The following is a 20,360-nucleotide window of genomic DNA, read 5'->3' as shown; positions in this document are numbered from 1 at the left end:
ATTTATACCAATGGCTCTCATTGTGGGTGATTTTCCCCACAGGAGTATTTGTCAGTATCTGTATTTTTTTTAAGATTTCTTTTATTTTTAAGTAATCTTTACACCCAACATGGGGCTCAAACTCACAATCTTGAGGTCAAGAGTTGTATGTTATACTGACTGAGACTGCGAGGCCCCACTCAATGTCTGTATTTTTGTTCATCACAACTGAGGAGCAGTCCTGGCAGCTAGTGGATAGACACCAGGGATGCTGCAAAGGTCAGCCCCCCACAACAAAGAGTTATCTGGCCCAAAATGTCAATCATATCCATGTTAAGAAAATCTTATATTTTTACCCTTCCTTCTGAATTGATTTATGTCAAGTATCAGATATACCATTAATCTATAAATAGTATTTATAGGTTAAAAACCATTAGAGTAAAAACCACAATACCATTATTATTTTTTGTTTTTATTTAATTTGTTTTTATTGAAGTTCGATTTGCCAACATATAGTATAACACCCAGTGCTCATCCCATCAAGTGCCCTCCTCAGTGCCGGTCACCCAGTTACCCCAACCCCCCACCCGCCTCCCCTTCCACAACTCTTTGTTTGTTTCCTAGAGTTAGGAGTCTCTCGTGGTTTATCTCCCTAATTTTTCCACCCAGTTCCCTCCTTTCCTTTATAATCCCTTTCACTATTTCTTATATTCCCTGTATGAGTGAAACCATATGATGATTGTCCTTCTCCGACTGACTTACTTCACTCAGCATGATACCCTCCAGTTCCATCCACGTCGAAGCAAATGGTGGGTATTTGTCCTTTCTCATGGCTGAGTAATATTCCATGGTATATATAGACCACATCCTCTTTATCCATTCATCTGTCAAAGGACATCGTGGCTCCTTCCATAGTTTGGCTATTGTGGACATTGCTGCCATGAAGATTGCAGTGCAGGTGTCCCAGTGTTTCACTACATCTGCAGCTTTGGGGCAAATCCCCAGCAGTGCAATTGCTGGGTCGTGGAGCAGAACTATTTTTAACTCTATGAGGAACCTCCACACAGTTTTCCAGAGTGGCTGCACCAGTTCACATTCCCACCAACAGTGCAAGAGAGTTCCTCTTTCTCTACATCCTCCCTAACATTTGTTGTTTCCTGCCTTGTTAATTTTCACCATTCTCACTGGTAGGAGGTAGTATCTCAACCACAATATCATTATTATACCTAATGTCTTAACATCATAAAATACAGTGTTCACATTTCCCTTATTACTTTTTTATAGTTGGTTAATTCAAACAAGATCCACTAAGTTTTGCATTTGTTAATATCTTTTCTTATATTCTATAAATCCTTCCTGATAGCTTTTTAACTTGCCATTTAGTGGTTGGGAAAAAAAAATCGATTATTTATCTTGTAAAATTTCCTATACTTTGGATTTTGCTGATGGCATTCACATGGTGTTTAACATATTTCTCTATTTCCAGTACTTCCTTAAACTGGCAATAGGTTTTCAATTCAGATTCAATTTTGGAGCAAGAATACCTTTTAGGTGGTACATTTACCTTTAAAGAGATTTTCAGGAAAAAAGCTGGTGAATCTTTGTTTCTAAGTATAACCCGGTGATCTAGAAAATAAATTCTTAACTCTTGACATTCTCATATTAGAAAATTTAGGAGCAGAGAGAGTATGAAGAGTTCATACTCTCCACCATTTTCTCATATGGCAGCCTCACCTAGGATAATGAGCGTTCTAGGGGTCCCCCAAGCCTAGAGAGTCCCACGCAACGTCCCTATTGGCAGCCCAGTGCCTAACTGAGATAACTGGAGTCTAAGATGAAGAAGGGCTTCTAATTTCCTGACAGCCTCTGGTCAATTTGGATCTAGTCTCTTGGGCATAATAATAAACTCCACTCTGCGGGGGACTGAAAGGACAATCTGATTTAAAACGAACTATTCATCCTACTCCTTAGAGGGAAAAACTTGGTGATCTTCTAAAGGAGATCAGGTGTCTTTCTCTGCAAGCACACAGGTGCACAGGTATCAACGCACCCCAAGGTCACTGGAGTGGCAACCAGTTAGCACAACAGCTGTCCTGGCAGATAATACGTAGAAGGAGATTTTGCTGAGTAAACTACATTCCTAGTTTTCCTGTTAATACCCAATAAGTGCTGGTGAGGGAGGTGTGCAGACAGAGATCGTCAGTACCCAGCAGCTAAAGGTTCCCAGGGACCCCCACGTACCCTCCCCCACCCCAGGGGCAATATTGCAATAGAATGGGTCTGGTCTCCAGGACACACCTTCCAGAGAACAGAGTCCTCTGGCACCCTCGAGGGTGGATTTCAGATAAGCTCCAGAGGGATTTCCAGCAAGTTCCCTGGATGCAGCACCAAGGCACTTCCCTGCTCCTAGCATGCCCTCTCCAACAAAGTCCAGATCTCAACACAGATGGGTCTGCCCTGAACGCTGTGTTTCAGCTAGTGGAACAGGAGTGGCTCCTTTGACTGCACTCGTTCGAGTTCTCTGTGCTTCCCTGGGTGCCAAGGAAGAGCGCCTAAGGAATGTCCTCTTCTCTGGGATCCAGGCCTCACTGGGGGAAAACTGACATTAGCAGAAGTTGCTGTGCTGCTGGAACTTGGAAATCTTCCTTCAGGGACTGGACCATGAATTTGAAGCCGAGGGGCAATCAGTTGGTACCTGGCACATGTCCCGACACCAGCCCTACTGCTCACAGTTTCTTTGTGTAATAGGCAGGTAGTATTTGCATTGTTCACTCAGCAGGTTTTTGTGCTGACTGAAGTGAAATAGCATATGTGAAATGTTTCATAGAAGATACAAATGTTAAGATAGGATTAAAGTTATATGGCTTTAAAAATGAAGTGAAATGAAATGAAATAAAATTATACAGCTTTAAGGATGCCTTTTCTTGGTTTCAGGTGCTCTGATACCATCTTTGCTGACTTTTCTCAGGCCCTGGGCCACTTGAGGGTCTCCCTAGCCAAGCTCTGCCTCCTGGTTTGTTATTTGCTGACATGCAGACACTCAGTGGCAGACAAGGCAGTTTCTAACCCTCCATGAGTGAGGGGATTCTCTGTATATTCTCCCCAGCGTCCAGGTAGTCTCTCCTAGGGACCTGCTTGTATTACCTCAGTCAGCTTCTTTATTATTTAGCTTTATTGTAATATAACTCATGTACAATAGAATTCACCTATTTTAAGTATACAGTTTATGAGTTTGGTTAATTATATACAGTCTTATAACCCCCACCACATTTTCTTAGCCCTCAAAAAGCACCCTTGGCCTCGACTACTTTTGAGAGCTTGACTTATGTCCTTGTGTTTTCCATTTTCAATACTCTGGCTCACTTTCTGGGCTGCTCACCTGGTTACCGCATTTCATTTTACTGAGAAATATATCTGTTTTCATCCTACCACACAGACAGGAAGTAACTGATGGGTTTAGTGATCAATGACTGAAGAACCTTTTCCTGGCTCAATTAAAAGGTTCACTCTAGGGGTGCCTAGGTGGCTTAGTCAGTGAAGCGTCAGCCTTTGGCTCAGGTCATGATCCCAGGGTCCTGGGAGCGGGGAGGAAGGGCAGAAGGTGAGGGAGAAGCAGACTCCTTGCAGGGAGCCTGATGTGGGGCTTGATCCCAGGACACCAGGATCACGCTGTGAGCCAAATGGTGAGCTCAACCACTGAGCCATGCAGGCGCCCCTAGAATGGACGTTTTAATACAGTTTATGGGCTAATCTTCCTATACCAGGAAGCCATATACCCAGAAGGTCTCCTCCCTTTCCTGAACCACTGGCCACTTTCCTTTGAGCTAGTTCTAAACTTTTCTTCTGGCTCAAGATTTTTTTTTATATGCTATTATTTTCATTCCTCTTTTTGAGCCTCTCACTTTTTCCTAATGTCTATGAATAAAATTTTGCATCTCCTGTATTATTTCTACATTTACCAAAAATTTTCTGACAGATTAGAGGAACACATATTGTGTTTCATTAACATATTAGCACAGAGGACAGAACTTCCTGAGATTGGTGATGTGTGATGTCAAAAGTTGAAATTCTGGGTCTCATTCAAAACTCACTCAGAAATTATTCATTTTCCGGTTGCCTGGCTGGCTCAGTCAGTAAGGCATATGACTCTTGATCTCAGGGTCATGAATTCATGCCCCACGTTGGGTGTAGAGATTGCTTAAAAAAAAAAAAAAAAAAAAAAAAAGGAATAAACTTAAAAAAAATGTATTCCTTTCATTAAGAACAATTTGAACAGATTTTCAAAGAAAAGGCTTTTTCCTCCTCTTGAGAGACTTTTTAAACTTTTATTATTTTTTTTAGGTAAGCTCTGTGCCCAACATGAGGATAGAACTCAGGACCCTGAAATCAAGAGTTACGTGAAAGCCCTTTTAGAATGCAGGAACTGCTTAGTTCTGCTTCAAATACAATAAAACTGAAATGACAATAAAAAGGAAAAGATGGTGGGGATTGCTAAGGTACTTGGCTCTGATCAGTACTGGAGTGTAGCTGACTACTCCCACTCTGAAGTGAGGAGCAAGCAGTTGAGTTAGGATAGAATAGGAAAGATGGAAAGCTTTCTGTTATGGGTTGAATTGTGTCTCCCACCACTATCAATTCATAGGTTGGAATCCTAACTCTCAGTACCTTACAATGTGATCTTTTTTTTTTAAAGATTTTTTTTATTTATTCATGAGAGACACAGAGAGAGAGGCAGAGACACAGGCAGAGGGAGAAGCAGGCTCCATGCAGGGAGCCTGACATGGGACTTGACCCCGAGTCTCCAGGATCATACCCTGGGCTGAAGGCGGCCATAAACCATTGAGCCACCTGGGCTGCCCCACAATGTGATCTTATTTGAAGACAGGGTCTTTACAGAGGCAATATAGTTAAAATGATAGAGTAGAACCCGTCTTCCTCAGTTTGGGCTATTATGGCAAAAATACCGGAGACTGAGCGGCTTCAACAACAAACATTTATTTCTCACAGTTCTGGAAGCTGCACATTCTGTCTGGTGAGGGCCTGCTTTTTGGTGCTTCTTGGCCACCTTTTCAGTGTCCTTACATGATGGCAGGAGTGAGGGAGTTCTCTGGGGTCTCTTTCATAAGGGCACTAACTCCATTTATAGTTACTGCCCAAGGGCCCTCTCCTCCAAATAGTATCACATCAGGGATTAGGTTTCAAAGGTTTGGAGGGATACAAACATGCAGTCTGTAGCAGATCCTATCCTATATGACTGATGTCCTTAAAAAATGGGGAAATTTGGACACAGAGACACATGTAGAAAGGAGGATGATGGGAAGAAGAATAGGGAGAAGGTGGCCATTTTTAAGGCAGGGAGACAAGTTTGCAACAGGTCCTCCCTTTATAGCCTTCACAAGGAACCAGCATCTGCCACTGGAAAACAGAGCTGCAATCCTTCATCTAAACACGCTTAAGAATTTTTGGTTCCTTTGAAACTGGTAAGACGTAAGGCATATAAGGCATAGTTTGCTCTCTCCTTCATATACGATGTTCCTATTAACCCATCAGCTGAGAATGGGCTGTATTATGTTTCTAGGCCTTCCTATCTGAAGGGAATCCAAGTACATCCTCAGTCAAGGTTCAGGCAAGGCTTTCTTTCCCATTGTGAGGGCTAATTTTAAGTCAACTTGACTGAGTCTTGCAGTGCCCAGATATTTGGTCAAACATTACTATAGGTGTTTCTGTTGGGTAACGGTGCCTTTGAATGAGATTAACATTTAAGTAAATAAACTGAGTAAAACTTTCATAATGTGAATAGGCCTCACACACTCAAATGGAAGCCTGACCCAACCGCCCCCCCAACCACCACCCCAACCCCATCCCCCCAGGCACCTCCAATAAGAAATTCTCCTTGCCTGATGGCCTTTGAACTGGGACATTGACTCTGCAGATTTTGGACTTGCCAGCTGACATAATCATGTGTGCAAATTCCTTATATTTCTATCTATCCTATTGGTTTTGTTTCTCTTGAACAAATATACTTAATATGCTTGTCCTCCCTTATGTAGCCAGCTAGCAATTCATTCTCATCATATAAACTGACTCAACAAGTTAACTTTTATAAAATTAACTGTGAATTTTGTGAAAATTTTCTCCACGTCCAAATCCTCTCAGAAATGGCCTGGGTTTAAGAAATAAAATATAAAGAACTATTAAAGGAAAGAGATTAAGAAGAAAATTTCTACCTAGAGTACGCTTGTTTTGAAAAAAGAACATTGACGGCCCATTGTGAAATTTCAGCAGTTTCTTTATACAAATGACAAATACCAGACCCAGATATGTCTTTTGTGAATAGTGAACTTCTCAGGATCAATACTCATTATTCTGAAAAGTGAAAATTAAATCACCCTTTTAAAATACAAATAAACTGGGGCAACTTGCTGGCTCACAGGAAAAGCATGCAACTCTTGATTTTGGGTTCTGAGTTTGAGCCCCATATTGGGTGTAGAGATTACTTAAAAAAAATAATAAGGACAGCTGGGTGGTTCAGTGGTTGAGCATCGGCCTTTGGCTCAGGGCGTGATCCTAGGGTCCTGGGATCAAGTCCCACATTGGGTTCCCTGCAGGGAGCCTGCTTCTCTCTCTGCCTATGTCTCTGCCTCTCTCATGAACAAATAAATAAAATCTTAAAAATAAATAAATAAGTAAATAAATTTTGTGGGGTGCCTGACTGGCTCATTTGGAAGAGCATGTAGCTTGAGCATGACCCCAGTTGGGGTCATGAATTTGAGCCCCATGTTGGGCACAGAGATAACTTAAGTAAAATAAATGAAGGAAAGTAAGAAAGAAATGGAACTTTTAAATAAATAAATAAATAAATAAATAAATAAAAATACAAAATGAGAAGAAAAATGATATATAATGGCTTAACTACAAGGTTTATGTTCATCATGAACTATGATCACAATGTGTTTTATTTTTCATTTTATTGGTACTTTATAATCACCAGTTTACTGCCTTTTATCTTAGAACTGATTTATCATCATTAAAATTAGTCTGTAACTCATATTATCAATTATTAAAATGTTACCTTAAAAAATAAAGACTCTAGGTCTCCTGGCTGGCTCAGTCAGTAGAGTGTGTGGGACTCTTGATCACCAGGTTGTGAGTCCAAGCCCCGTGCTTGGTGTAAAGCCTATATAGAAAAATTAAAAAATAATAAATAATAAAATAAAAACCCTAATTCTGATACGTTGTTTGAATCCAGATTTCTTTTCTGTCCTCAATTTTCAACTTTGTGCACTTCTCAATCTAAAATGTAAATTCAACTATTTGAGTACATTTCAGAGTAGAGGAATTGGATCATTCTATAAATGATCCTATATGAGCTTTTTGAAAAGAATGTAATAAATTGTTATGTGTTCCCCTAGAGCAGTTTTCAGAAAAATAGTATCATGCAATAGGCAATTTCTGAGCTCTGGTTGAAAACCTTGGGACTTTAGCCTTAATAAATGATAAATTTTAAAAAGATACGTGTCATTTAAGCTGGTCCTACTGCCTTTCATTAGCATTTTAGTTTGATATTCTTTATACCATGTTAAACAACATGGTTTTGTTTTTCTAATACAGTATATTATAGTGCTTCTTTCCCTCCTTCTCTCTTTTTTTTAAAAATTTTTATTTATTTATGATAGTCACAGAGAGAGAGAGAGATTGGCAGAGACACAGGCAGAGGGAGAAGCAGGCTCCATGCACCGGGAGCCCGACGTGGGACTCGATCCCGGGTCTCCAGGATCGCGCCCTGGGGCCAAAGGCAGGCGCCAAACCGCTGCGCCACCCAGGGATCCCTCTTTTTTTTTTTTTTTTTAATTTTTATTTATTCATGATAGTCACACAGAGAGAGAGGCAGAGACACAGGCAGAGGGAGAAGCAGGCTCCATGCACCGGGAGCCCGACGTGGGACTCGATCCCGGGTCTCCAGGATCGCGCCCTGGGGCCAAAGGCAGGCGCCAAACCGCTGCGCCACCCAGGGATCCCCCCTCTTTCTCTTTTCGCAAACTGATTATGTTGTTAGGCCAGACTGGAAACAAACGGCTCTATAATGCACAGCAATGGAGTCTGTGCTCAGCTAGAAGTGGCTAATCGATTACAGAAAAATATCCATGATTTCCTTTAAACATGTGTAGCGTGACACTGAAGTGAACTGAAGGATTACATGTGAGCCAATATTACTGCATAATCCTAATCCAATCAATACCCATGATTTCCTTACTGCAGATAAAGCAGGATATTTGGATGTTCAGAGGCAAATTCTGATTAAATGACAACCACTTACTTGTTACTTTTTTCCAGATCCCTTCAAAATCGATTTCCCTATAGATTTTTTTTTCAGAACCAGTATCCAACTGTACGTTTTGGAGACACTCCCAGTCCTTTGGGGGCTTGAGGATCTTCTGCCTCTGGAGAGAGAAGCATTTCCAGAATCTCTCTTTCCACAGGTGGACTTTGAGTCAGAAGAGCTGAAGTCTCCGTCACTGCCTAGTGGCGTCATTTAGCCTCGCAGTCTTGTGAAGAAGGGAGCAGAAAACGTCTGACAGAGCTAGAAGAGGATTTTTTTTAAAAAAAGATTAAAAAAAAAATTAAAAAAAAAATAAAAAAAGATTTTATTTACTTACTCATGAGAGAGAGAGAGGCAGAGACGCAGGCTGGGGAGCCCACGCAGGACGCCATCCCGGGTCCGGGGGTCGCGCCCTGAGCCGAGGCCGAGGCTCACCCGCTGAGCCACCCGGGCGTCCCTATTTCAGAGCAGCCATGTTTCACTGAGATGCGATGTGAGAGGCAAACGGGAGCCACATCTGTAGTTAGATTCTTTTCCAGGTAGCCTTACTTTAAAAAGTAAAAAAGAGGGTCAGTGAGGGTCGCAGTCCTGGCGCTGAGGGCCGAGCCAGCCCCGGGGTCCCCGCCGACGGCGAGCACAGCGCAGGTCCGATCCGCGGAACCCGGGCTCTGCCCACAGGTGCCGGCCAGGACTCTCCACACGGCACTTCGTTCTCTCGGAGTCTGCCTCCAGCGGGAGAGCTTCCTCCGCCGCCTGGCCCGCCCTTGCCGAGGGGAGAGGGGGCACCGCCCCGCGCGGGGAGCGCCGAGGGAAGGTCGGAGGGCAACGACCTCCCCGCGGGCACAGGCCCCCGGGCGTCCCCACCCAGAGCCGCGCAACTCTCACCGCGCAGGCGCACAGAGGGGCGGGGCCGAGGCGGGCGGCGATTCGCCGGACCGTCTGACGTCAGCGGGTCACGTGGCCGTCGAGGCGGGCGGGCGGAGTTCGCCAGCTTTCCAGCGGCGCCGGCCAGTCAGGGCAGCGGCCGTGGAGCCTGTGCGACCTTCTCTCGGCACAGCTACCTGCGTCCGCTACGAGGCTTGAACGCTCCCGTTCCACAAGGGTGAGGGACGTGGTAGGGGGCGCCGCTCGCGTGCCGGCGGCCGGGGCGCGGCCGGGGTCCGGGCGGACGTTGCGGGGAGCGCGGGGAAGGCGGGGCCGGCGGGCGAGGGCCTGCCCCCATTGGCTGGGTCGGTTTTGGCGCGCTCTCCCATGCGCGCTCCCGATTGGCTGGCGGGCGCGTCCAGGTGGGACCCCCCCCCCCCCCCCCCAGCGGGGTGGGAGTTCGGGCCTGTGCTGTGCGCGTGCCCGGGTGTGGGGGCGGGGCGGATCCCCAGCATCTTGCGTTGAAGACCCCCGGGCTTGCCGGCCTGGCCGGTGTCTTCTGCTCATCCGCGCCTCCTTGGGACCCAGCCCGGGGCCGGAGAGGTGAGGGCGCGGAGTTGCCGGCCAGAGCCCCATAGACGTGGGAGAGGCTCTCCTCGGGCGGTGGCTTCCACCCGTTCCAATCGGGACACTCACTGAATTGCCCATTCAGGCTGCAGCCAGACAAGGGACCATGCTGTGCGCTCTCGTGTTTTCTCGTCTCTTCATTTTCGTTTTTCCTAAGATTTTATTTAAGAGTGAGTGAGCACAGGCTGGAGGGGGAGGGGCAGAGGGAGAAGCCGACTCCACTCTGAGGAGGCTCGGATGTGGGGCTCGGACCTGAGCCGAAGGCTGACGCTCAACGGACTGGAGCGCCCCCAGTTCCGTTTTTTCCAGGGTTCCTGACCCAGTAAACGGTTTGGAGATCCCGGGCTGCGACCTGCAGTTTGAAAAAAAACATTGCTCAATTTAGGGGGTCCCCACCAGCATTTGCTTCTTCACAGGAGATAGAAGTGAAAATAGGGTGCATCCTACAATCCTGGAAATTGTAGGTGCATCCTACAATTTTTTTTTGTTTCAAAACTAAACTTTCAATGAGTTTTGCGTGTGCTAGGCACAGTGTAAAATGTAGGAACAGATGGGTCATAGTTGCTACATAATCTACAACAATCTAGCAGATCTTTTCGGCAGGCACAGACCTGTCCAGGAGGTGAGAGGTTGGGTTTGGAGAGAGTCTGGCCCAGTGGTCTGGGCCACATTAACCACATTTGCATAATCCCTTTCTCTTCTCTCTCTTTCTTGCTTCCAGCAGTGTCTCAGTACGTGGTGGTGGTTAAACATTCCATACAAATGGGAATACATAATCTCATTAGATCGGGTATTAAATCACTACTAACTTATTGCTGGTCCCCAGAGCCAATTTTTTTTTTATCACTTAAAACTGTCTTTGAAACAGCAAAGTCAGAATGCCATTCTGTAGAACAGAGTTGAGCATACCCATGTACCTGGTGACCATTTCTCAGATTTTTTGAGTCCTCCGTTTAATCCAGAACACCACAGTGTTTAGTAAAATTTGTTTAGAACGCCTCATTTTCTTGTTGTAACAAGATGTTTCCAAGCAGAATTACTGCGCGTGCACATGTGTGTGTGTGTGTGTTAAATACAGACGTTAGAGTCATGTTAGTCATTGATAAGGCTGAGTTTGGGTACAGTGAGAAAAAATACTAGTTCCACCATCCAGTAGTATGATGTCTATGATTGTAAATACTTTCAACAGCAATAATCTAAACTCCACCTTCAGGTGCAGACCATTTTCTGTTTACGAATGACTAGTCTTTTGTGCTTCGTCAGGTTTATCATGAATCCCAGTATGAAGCAGAAACAAGAAGGAGTGAAAGAGAACGTAAAGGTATGTGATGGAATCACTTTCATTTGTTGGAGAAAACATGTGGTTAGAAGCATTTTGACATAATTAAATTTAACCTCGCTATCCTTTCTATGAACTTTGAAGTGCTGAACTTTTAGCCAGAGGATAAGTAACAGTGGAGAACGTAAAAGAAAAATTACCATTGAACAATAAGTTTTATGATCCCATGAACACATGATGTCTTTCCATTTGTTTAGGTCTCTAATTTCTTTCAACAATATTTTGGTAGTTTTCAGAGTATTGAGTTTTAGACTCCTTTAATCCCCCCCCCCCCCCCCCCCCCCGCCTTTTTAAAAAAAATTTATTCATGAGACACAGAGGCAGAGAGACACAGGCAAGAAGCAGGCTCCCTATAGGGAGCCCGATGCAGGGCTTGATCCCAGGACTACCGGGTCACCATCTGAGCCAAAGGCAGATGCTCAGCTACTGAGCCACCCAAAAGTCCCCCTATTTTATTTGTAATGGTACTGTAGGTAGAATTTTTACTTGAATTACATTTTCTGTGTGCTCATTGCTACTGGAGGGAAAACAATTCATTTTTGTATTTTGAATTTGATCTTAAATCCCTGCAATCCTGCTGAACTTGTTTATTTTTTAAAGATTTTATTTATTAAAAAAAAAAAAAGATTTTATTTATTTACTCATGAGAGACACAGAGAAGCAGAGACATAGGCAGAGAGAGAAGCAGACTCTATGCGGGAGCCCGATCTGGGACTCAATCCCGACACCCTGAGCCAAAGGCAGATGCTCAACCGCTAAGCCATGCAGACGTCCCTGAACTTGTTTATTAATTAGCTCTAATAGTTTTTTTTTAGTAGATTCCTTAGGATTTTCTGTAAATAAGATTATGATTACTTTCTTTCCACTCTTACATTTTATGAAATGACTTTATTAAAATCCTTTGTATCTTGAGAATTGGTGTCTTTGACAACAGAAACACATTTTGTGTTCTAGTGCACATGTTTTCAGAGTACATCACACTTGTCACCATTTAACCTTGTTTTGCTACACTTTTTGAGTCCCTGTAAGATACCATCATTGGAAATCTTATCCCAAATATATATATATATATATATTTATTTATTTATTTATTTATTCATTCCAAATATTTATTCATATAACAATAAGAACAGAGTTTAATTTTGAGTTCATAACTTTGCCTGTAAACGAATTTACAACATAACTAGGTTCTGCCACACAGTTTAGAGGGTGAGGATTCCTGGGAATGAGACCATATCTTCAGGAAAACTATCATTTTGCAGATTTAAATTAAATAAATAAGAGCTTTTCATAAGTGATAGCAGGTGCTTTCTGATAGTTGATTTACCTTGCCTTGGTATGCTTACATTATTTTTTAAAAATAATACTGTACATTGATAATTTGAGTCCATCTCTTTCCATTTAGGATGATGACATTCCCACTGAGTTTTGTGTTCTTAAACTTTTTATTATGAAAACTTTCAAATACTCAGAAATGGAGTCAATAGTATAACGTAATCTCAATTAACTTTCCACTTTTCAACAGTTACCAGTACGTGGCTAATCTTGTTTTATCTATATCTTCACTCCTCCTTAAGCCAGCTAATTAATTTGAGGCAAATCCCAGTTTATATCTTTCAGCAGATCCTTATATATAAAGAAAAATGTCATGTTTACTAGCTAGAATACAAACTATCCTGGGTATAAAAAGAACGGGTTCTGTTGGCTTCTGATTAAGCCTCCAAAACTGTAACCTTTGGTGAATTGTTTAGCATCTCAGCCTCAGTTTACATCTCTGTAAAACAAGGAAATTGAACTAAAACTAGATCTGTAAGAGTACCCTACTAATTATATATATGCAAAATTCCACGTGAGTGGTGCTCTTGTGTGCATTGTTTGTTGTTTTTTTGAGAGAGAAAGAGAATGGGTCATGGGATCTCAAAAGGTTTTCTAAAAAGATTAAGACCCATTAATATCTAAGAACCTGAACCTCTTGGCTCTAAAGAGTGTTACTCAAGGGATGCCTGGGTGGCTCAATGGTTGAGTGTCTGCCTTCAGCTCAAGTTGTGATCCTAGGATTCTGGGATCGAGTCCCATGTCAGGCTCCGTGCATGGAGCCTGCTTCTCCCTCTGCCTATGTCTCTGCCCCTCTCTCTGTGTCTCTGATGAGTAAATAAAATCTTAAAAAAGAGTCTGTTACTCTAATGTGTGATCTGTATAAAGAAAATGTTAATAGCAATATTACATCTTTGAGGCTGGGTGTTTCAAGCTTACATGTATACAAGTTAATTTTGAAAATTGTCATTTTTTGTGTGTGTGACAGTGATTTATCTGGCTTCTTTGGCCATTCTTTGGCCAGCAAGCATTTAAATAAATTAACACCACTTATTCTTAAGGGTCCAGAGTTAGGTTTTCTTCTATTTGTCTGAAGGCTGTTGACTAATCTATAATCTAAATTACATCTGAAATGTTGTTGTAATATTTGTTCTCAGAGTAGTTGGCATTTGTTCTTCAGTTAAATAGTGAGATAATAAGCGGCAGTAGAAACTTGACCCTGGGAAAGGTGAACTCTTGTCCTGTGAAGTGCAGTATGGAATCAGTAACTTTCTCACGCTGCTTTGGTATCATGTTCTTGCTACCCTTGTTTGAGTATTCACCATTGTTTGCTATCCCATGGTGGCAGGATAACTAATGATTTCTGATCAGGAAATATAGGGGAAGCTATTTACACATTATAAGGAAGGCTGTGTATTTTCCAAAAACAGTAGGTGGGGGGCATTTCACAGTGTTCTAGTGTGCCTCTGGCACTGACCTTATGGCTGTCTCCTAATGAATGGGCTGGAGGCAGAACTGCTTCTGCAATCAGGTGAAGACTGGGGGGAGAGGATCCTCTTAGATGTGTGTTTGGTTTTATATAAAGTATGTTCTTGAAATTTGGTGGATACATATAAATGTGTTAGGGAGATATTCACTATTTAAAGGAAGTCAAGGTGAATCTTTTTTATTAGGGGAAGAAATACTTTACTTGGTGTAAAGGTGTAAATAACCTTTTCCTCCATTTTACCCCTTTGATGGGTTTCTACCATAGATGGTATGATGTCTAGTTTCTGTGTGGCAAATCTTTTTAAGAGGAAATACAAATAATCTTGAACTGTAATTTCCTTACACATAGGGCCTGAAGTATTAGAGCTTAGAAATTTTGAAATTTTTTTAACTAGATACGATTAGTTGACAAAATGACTATAATAACAGCATATATTGAAATGGAAGGAGAGGGACGCCTGGATGGCTCAGCGGTTGAGCGAGTAACTGCCTTTGGCTCGGGGCATGAATCCCAGATCCAGGATCGAGTCCTGCCTTAGGCTCCCTGCATGGAACCTGCTTCTCCCTCTGCCTGTGTCTCTGCTTCTCTCTCTCTGTGTGTCTCTCATGAATAAATAAATAAAATTGAAAAGAAAGAAAGGAAGGAAGGAAGCAAGCAAAGGAGAAAAACTGTCAAGTTTCAGTAATAAAATCCATTCTTAGGATTTTTTTCAAATTTCATTACAATTTTAGGGAAATAACAAGTTTGCTAGTTGAATAATTCAATATATTGCTCTGATAAATACATAGCAGATGGAATATTAGTATTCTTAGTGATTTCTTTTCCCTAAATTACAGTAGGAATGAGAGAGTAATAACCCATATAGCAACTCAGTAACCAGATAATAAATTATGTTGACTTTTAGAACAGTCCCATCCCAAGAAAAACTCTGAAGATGATTCAGCCTTCTGCAGCTGGATCACTTGTTGGAAGAGAAATTGAGGTATGTGTAATTGGGCTAGAATGGAGTACAGATGATGCTAATTTTACATTAAAGACCTTTCCAAGATTTCCTTGATTAGAGATTCCTAAATCATTGAAATATGGAAATTATTCAAGAATAAAAATTGCATGTTTCTCAAAGAAGTAGTTTTTGTATTGATAGTTCAATTTAGGAAGTTCAGTTGGTTTGAAGACAGGATGATGTAAGAAGTTACAGATTAGCTTATAGAAGTAATGTTTGATGTTATGGGAACAAAATGTTAGATTTATTTATTTACCTCTGTCTGTAAAGAAAGTCACAGATGAGGGTGTCTGGACTTTTGCAGGTTTGAAAATACTGCCTTTCTGTGGTATTCAGTTGTTTAAACAAAATAATTTCACCTAGGCTTTAGACCCAAGTCTAATTGAGGATAGTTACTGCAAATTAAATTCCTGAAAAATAACTACATTTTGGTAGAGATTTAAGTTTGATTTTTTTTTTAAGTTCCAAAGATGTTAAACAGATACAGACATGTGAGTGCTCTATTTTTAATACAGACGTGACAAAACCATCTAATTTTCTCATTCATGAAATCAAAATAAATGAGATTAATGTATGTATTTTCATTATAGTTGGTTAAAGGCTTGCCCAAAAGGAAACTTTGGAATGACCAGTTAACATCTAAGGCTTCCAGCTCAGGAGTTGTCACTGTCCCAGAACATAGTGAAAATAAAAATTTTTTTGAAATTACTCTAGAAGCATTTGATCTTATGGTTGCAGGTATGAAAAAATATATAACTTATATATTACGTTTCTAAGTAATAATAAATAATACTTAAAGTATTAATAATTTAGTACTTAAATATTAAATAAAATAATCATTTGTTATACTGTTATGAATTCTGGTCACAGCCATTTAATCTGGAGATACTTGGTATGTAACTATTTTGATACTTTAAAATTTCTTATGGTTGTAAGTATACAAATACTGTGAATTTGGGCAGGTTTATTGTTTGGTAAAATCCAAATATGGATGAAGTATTAAAAGGATAGTGATTAATAGGACAGCTCTGATATTAGAGTGCTTTAAGTGTCACAAGACTTAGAAGTCGTTTCAGTCAGTCAGTCTTCATTTCAGAAGAAAAGAGTAAATTTGAAGAAAGGAATTTGAATATAGCAGAAAATGGAGGGAGCCATGCAGAAATGTGGTTGAGATCATCCTAGTTCTTCCTAGAATGGCAGTGGCTATCAAGAGAGGAAGCTAGTGATGTTCTCTAAGCATTGTGGGAAAGTTTTTTTTAGTAGAAAAAATTGCTGGGTTTTTACAGCAGCATATAATGATAATTTTTTTCAAAGTTTACATGATAACATTAATTTATTTTAGAAAATCCATCCTCCCAATTTTGGAAAGAAGTGGCAGAAAAACGGAGGAAGGCTCTCTACGAAGCCCTTAAGGAAAATGAGAAAGTATGTACTAAATATAATTTGTGGCCATTTTTAATGTTTCAGTATTGTTTTCCTTCTCCTTAGCATGTTTAGTTAGAGTGATATAAACTAGATTTAATGGTGGTCTAAGAAAAGTTTAAGTAGAAGGGGAGCTCTGTTATCAGAGAAGAAGCTCAATGAGAGCCCAGGGTAGTGTCGTTAGGAACTCGTCTATCAGTTATATCCTTCGGGGCATATTAATGTGGCTTACAGCAAAGCAGATTTATGGAATACTGAATTTTATTTATGTTTTATAGCTTCATAAAGAAATTGAACAAAAGGACAATGAAATTGCCCGCCTGAAAAAGGAAAATAAAGAATTGGCGGAAGTAGCAGAACATGTACAGTATATGGCGGGGTTAATAGAGGTAGGTATTTTAAATTAACATTCATCTGATTCAGAATCATCTATATTTTAATGATTTGACTACTACTAAATAAGTAGTAGTGTAATCAGTAAGTGTGTGGGCTCTGGAATCACATTTCCTGGGTGTGAATCTTAGCTCCCTATCTCACACCATAAAGTTTGTTGAGTTGGGCAGGTAATTTATTTTGTCAGGGCTTCATGTTTTACAATGAGTAACATTTTACAATAATGGGAGTAATAGCATGTACTCTGTAGGTTTGTCTGAGAATAAGGAGTTATAATGATGAAAGTAAAGAGAAGTCTCTGGACATGAGAAGAGCCCAGTGACTGTTAAATGTTGTTATTATCATGAAGCACAAGAACATCTATTTTCTTGTAGAAATGTAAAAAGAGATTTACTTACATTTGGAAAATTTTTCCATTTCAAAGTTGTCAAGTTTTTAGTCATTTTTCTTTTAAGATTTTTTATTTATTCATGGGAGACACTGAGGAAGAGGCAGAGACAGGCGGTGGGAGAAGCAGGCTCTCTGCTTGGAGCCCAGTGTGGGATTCAATCCCAGGACCCCAGGATCACAACCTGAGCCAAAGGCAGATGCTCAACCACTGAGCCACCCAGGCACCCCTAGACAGATTTTAATTTAACTTTAATGCCAGTGTGACATTACTGTTATTTACAAATCTGTTAATTGATACCTAAATAAGTTTGATGGTCTTATCTGACTTTTTAATTTGGAAGAAGCTAATTGTGTTTACAATTAGCCTGGGGGGAGGCGATGATGAATCCCTGGGTTGGCTCCATGAGCGGAGTGTTAGACTCTTGATTCTGGCTCAGGTCATGATCTCCAGGTCTTAAGATCGAGCCCCAAGTCAGGCTCCAAACTCAGCAAGAAGTCTGCTGGTGTTTCTATCTCCTCCCTCCCCCCTGCACACAGACACACACACTCTCAAATGAATCTTGAAAGAACAAGGAAAAAAATTATCCTGATGACTGTTATTTTACAGTTTTGAACTAAAAAATAGGTCTTAAACTTACTCTTGTTTGCAAGAAATCATCTTATTGATAGTTTTTCAGATGAAAGCTTTTCTTGTACAATTTGAATTGCTTACAGAATTAATGTTCGAAGTTTTCATTGGGAAGTCCTGTAATAGCTCCCTTCACTGACATGTAAGTATTGGCCGACATCAGAAAACCTGGTCTTTGCTCTAGGAGCTTCAGAATTACTGACTTGAGTTGTACTGGGAAGGCACGTTAGCGCTTTAAAAAAAAAGCGAATCATTAAGCGCTGTGACTTTGCTGAAATGTGATTTAGTGTGGTAGAGACTTCGATAGACCCTTGCCTGTCAGTGAATTTAATTGAGAGACATTGTGAAAAGGACCTCATTAGAACATGGAGGAGGGTCAGTTATATCAGCATACTGCTTGTGTACTTGGGTTTTACAGTGTTTACAGTAAATTATTCATTTGTTCTTCTAAAAGAGACTGCATGAGGAACATCAGGATGACTTTGAATCACTGAACAGTCAGGAATTTGATTTGGAAGAGGAAACTGGTGAGGGCTCTGATGTGGAAGATCCAGATGTTGGTATGTGTGCTGAAGAAGCTGTGTCTTCCTCTACAGACACAAAACCACATGTGTGAAAGTCATTGATATCTGACTCTTGAGAAAGGTACTGCCAGAGTTTACCTCCACTAGAGTTCTTTGTAGCTTGTTTGAATCCTGGGACCCCTGTTGTATTAAAATACAAATACTATGTTTTTTTAATCTATAATGTTTTATGTTAATAGCATTTTCTCAGTGGTCAAACATGACTTGTGTATATGATAAATAAACTTCAGTCTCCTGTTAAGCATTGTGTGTATCTGGGAAGAATGAAATCTAAGCAGTCTATAGAAAAATTGTCAATTTCTATGGGTTTATATTGTTTTCATTCTGTTCTATCTTGGAGGAAATAAGGAGAAAATGAATTCTTTTTTTTTTTTAATTTTTAAAGTAAGCACCATACCCAACATGGGGTTCAAACTCACAACCCCAAGATCAATAGCCAGCCGAGTGCCCCTGAATTTCTCTCTTTTTAGACTGAGATGGTTGAGGTTTTTTTTTAAAGATTTTATTTATTTATTCATGATAGTCACACAGAGAGAGACAGAGAGGCAGAGACACAGGCAGAGGGAGAAGCAGGCTCCATGCTGGGAGCCCGATGTGGGATTCGATCCCGGGTCTCCAGGATCGCGCCCCGGGCCAAAGGCAGGCGCCAAACTGCTGCGCCACCCAGGGATCCCTGGTTGAGGTTTTTACTCCTAAATCTGATTGTACCTCAAGCTCATTGTAGGGAGTATTGATACCCAGATATGGAGTACTATTGATTATGGAGTGTGAATCTAGTATTGAAAACTCCGCACATGGGTCCAATTTGGCTGGTATGATGGGGGCTCTCCTTGAAAGCTTAAAATGGCTGGCAGTTGTTGGCAGTTGTTCTCTAGGGAAGGGGGTGCAGGTGAGCGTCAACTTAGATGAAGGGAAAACTAAGGGTTGTGACACTTGCTGTTCACATGTTTCACATATGGTACAGTACTGAGTATATTGAGGAATAAGAAGTAAGGGTGAATTAATTAGGGATTTCCTATATGTACTGTTTCAAATGAAGGAAAGGACAGAGGAAATTATGAAAAGTACATAGCATTGGGATGGAATATGTTCTGTGAGAAGCATACAAGTACCTTTGTATAGATTGGCAATAAAGAACATTGTCAAGCTCTAAAGGATTGCTAGGCAAGGTATTTGTCCTCGTAGAACTTGAATGTTCTTAACTCTCATATTGAGTTAGTCTACCTCAGTGTTGAGGGTTAAAACTTACTATAGTGCCTGAACCAAATACTTTAAAAACGGAAGCAGTTATTAATCTACTAGAACAATACTGTCCAAAAAACTTCTGAGATATTGGAAATATCTTTGCTGTCTAGCATGATGACCAGTTAGCCTCACATGGCTGCTAAGCACTTGAAATGTGGCTAGTGTGAATGAGCTGACCTTCTATGTGTAGGTAGCTGCATGAGGGTAGTGGCTGTGTTTGTGCAACTCTGTGTTTTAGGTATGGGCCACTTAGCCTAAGATCAGATTAAGATGATAAATTTTATGTTACATGTTTCTTACTACAGTAAAAAACAATTTTTTTTTTAATTTATTTATGATAGGCACACAGAGAGAGAGGAGAGAGGCAGAGACACAGGCAGAGGGAGAAGCAGGCTCCACGCACCGGGAGCCTGACGTGGGATTCGATCCCGGGTCTCCAGGATCGCGCCCTGGGCCAAAGGCAGGCGCCAAACCGCTGCACCACCCAGGGATCCCGTAAAAAACCATTTTAAAGAAGAATATTACGGGTTAAGGGTAGAAGGCAGTCAGCCGAGAGGCTATTTGAATGAATGAGACGTAGCAGAAGAGGGTGGCTTGGCAAATAGAAACTATTTCTGGGAAATGCCAAAGATGGATCGCCCGGATTTGGTGGTAGGGAGCAGAGGAAAGGGAAGTGAGGACTTTACAATTTAAAAGCTACTGCTAGGGGATCCCTGGGTGGCTCAGCGGTTTGGTGCCTGCCTTCTGTCCCGGGTGTGATCCT

The 20,360-nt window shown here is 41.3% G+C and overlaps 1 protein-coding gene and 1 long non-coding RNA gene across 4 annotated transcripts; one reads left to right on the top strand and one right to left on the bottom strand.

The window, feature by feature from the left end:
* Nucleotides 1-435: 435 nt before the first annotated feature.
* On the bottom strand, nt 436-9,196 carry LOC144306671 (uncharacterized). The gene is made up of 4 exons (XR_013373764.1): nt 8,637-9,196; nt 8,297-8,560; nt 7,052-7,156; nt 436-4,176 (listed from the first exon to the last, which is right to left on the bottom strand). It is a non-coding gene; the product is annotated as an uncharacterized LOC144306671 (long non-coding RNA).
* Nucleotides 9,197-9,231: 35 nt separating this feature from the next.
* On the top strand, nt 9,232-18,593 carry GMNN (geminin DNA replication inhibitor). Of its 3 annotated transcripts, none has more exons than XM_077886131.1 (7): nt 9,232-9,401; nt 11,054-11,111; nt 14,837-14,914; nt 15,526-15,673; nt 16,278-16,360; nt 16,636-16,746; nt 18,223-18,593. In XM_077886131.1, exons 2-7 carry the CDS (start codon nt 11,061-11,063, stop codon nt 18,382-18,384), a joined length of 633 nt encoding a protein of 210 aa, XP_077742257.1. In that variant the 5' UTR covers nt 9,232-9,401; nt 11,054-11,060; the 3' UTR covers nt 18,385-18,593. The 3 variants fall into 3 exon arrangements, with proteins under 3 accessions (XP_077742257.1, XP_077742258.1, XP_077742259.1); XM_077886132.1 differs by lacking the exon at nt 9,232-9,401 and adding an exon at nt 9,614-9,766; XM_077886133.1 differs by lacking the exon at nt 9,232-9,401 and adding an exon at nt 9,844-9,960.
* The last annotated feature ends 1,767 nt before the right edge of the window (nt 18,594-20,360 follow it).

The sequence above is a fragment of the Canis aureus genome, chromosome 37 (assembly GCF_053574225.1).
Source record: "Canis aureus isolate CA01 chromosome 37, VMU_Caureus_v.1.0, whole genome shotgun sequence".
Lineage (NCBI taxonomy): Eukaryota > Metazoa > Chordata > Mammalia > Carnivora > Canidae > Canis > Canis aureus.
This window is presented reverse-complemented; position numbering and strand designations above follow the sequence as displayed.

Coding starts and splice junctions, on each gene's coding strand:
- GMNN (XM_077886131.1), top strand. CDS start 11,061: ATGAATCCCAGTATGAAGCAGAAACAAGAAGGAGTGAAAGAGAACGTA. Junction 11,112..14,836: donor GAGTGAAAGAGAACGTAAAG/GTATGTGATGGA, acceptor GTTGACTTTTAG/AACAGTCCCATCCCAAGAAA. Junction 14,915..15,525: donor TTGTTGGAAGAGAAATTGAG/GTATGTGTAATT, acceptor TTTTCATTATAG/TTGGTTAAAGGCTTGCCCAA.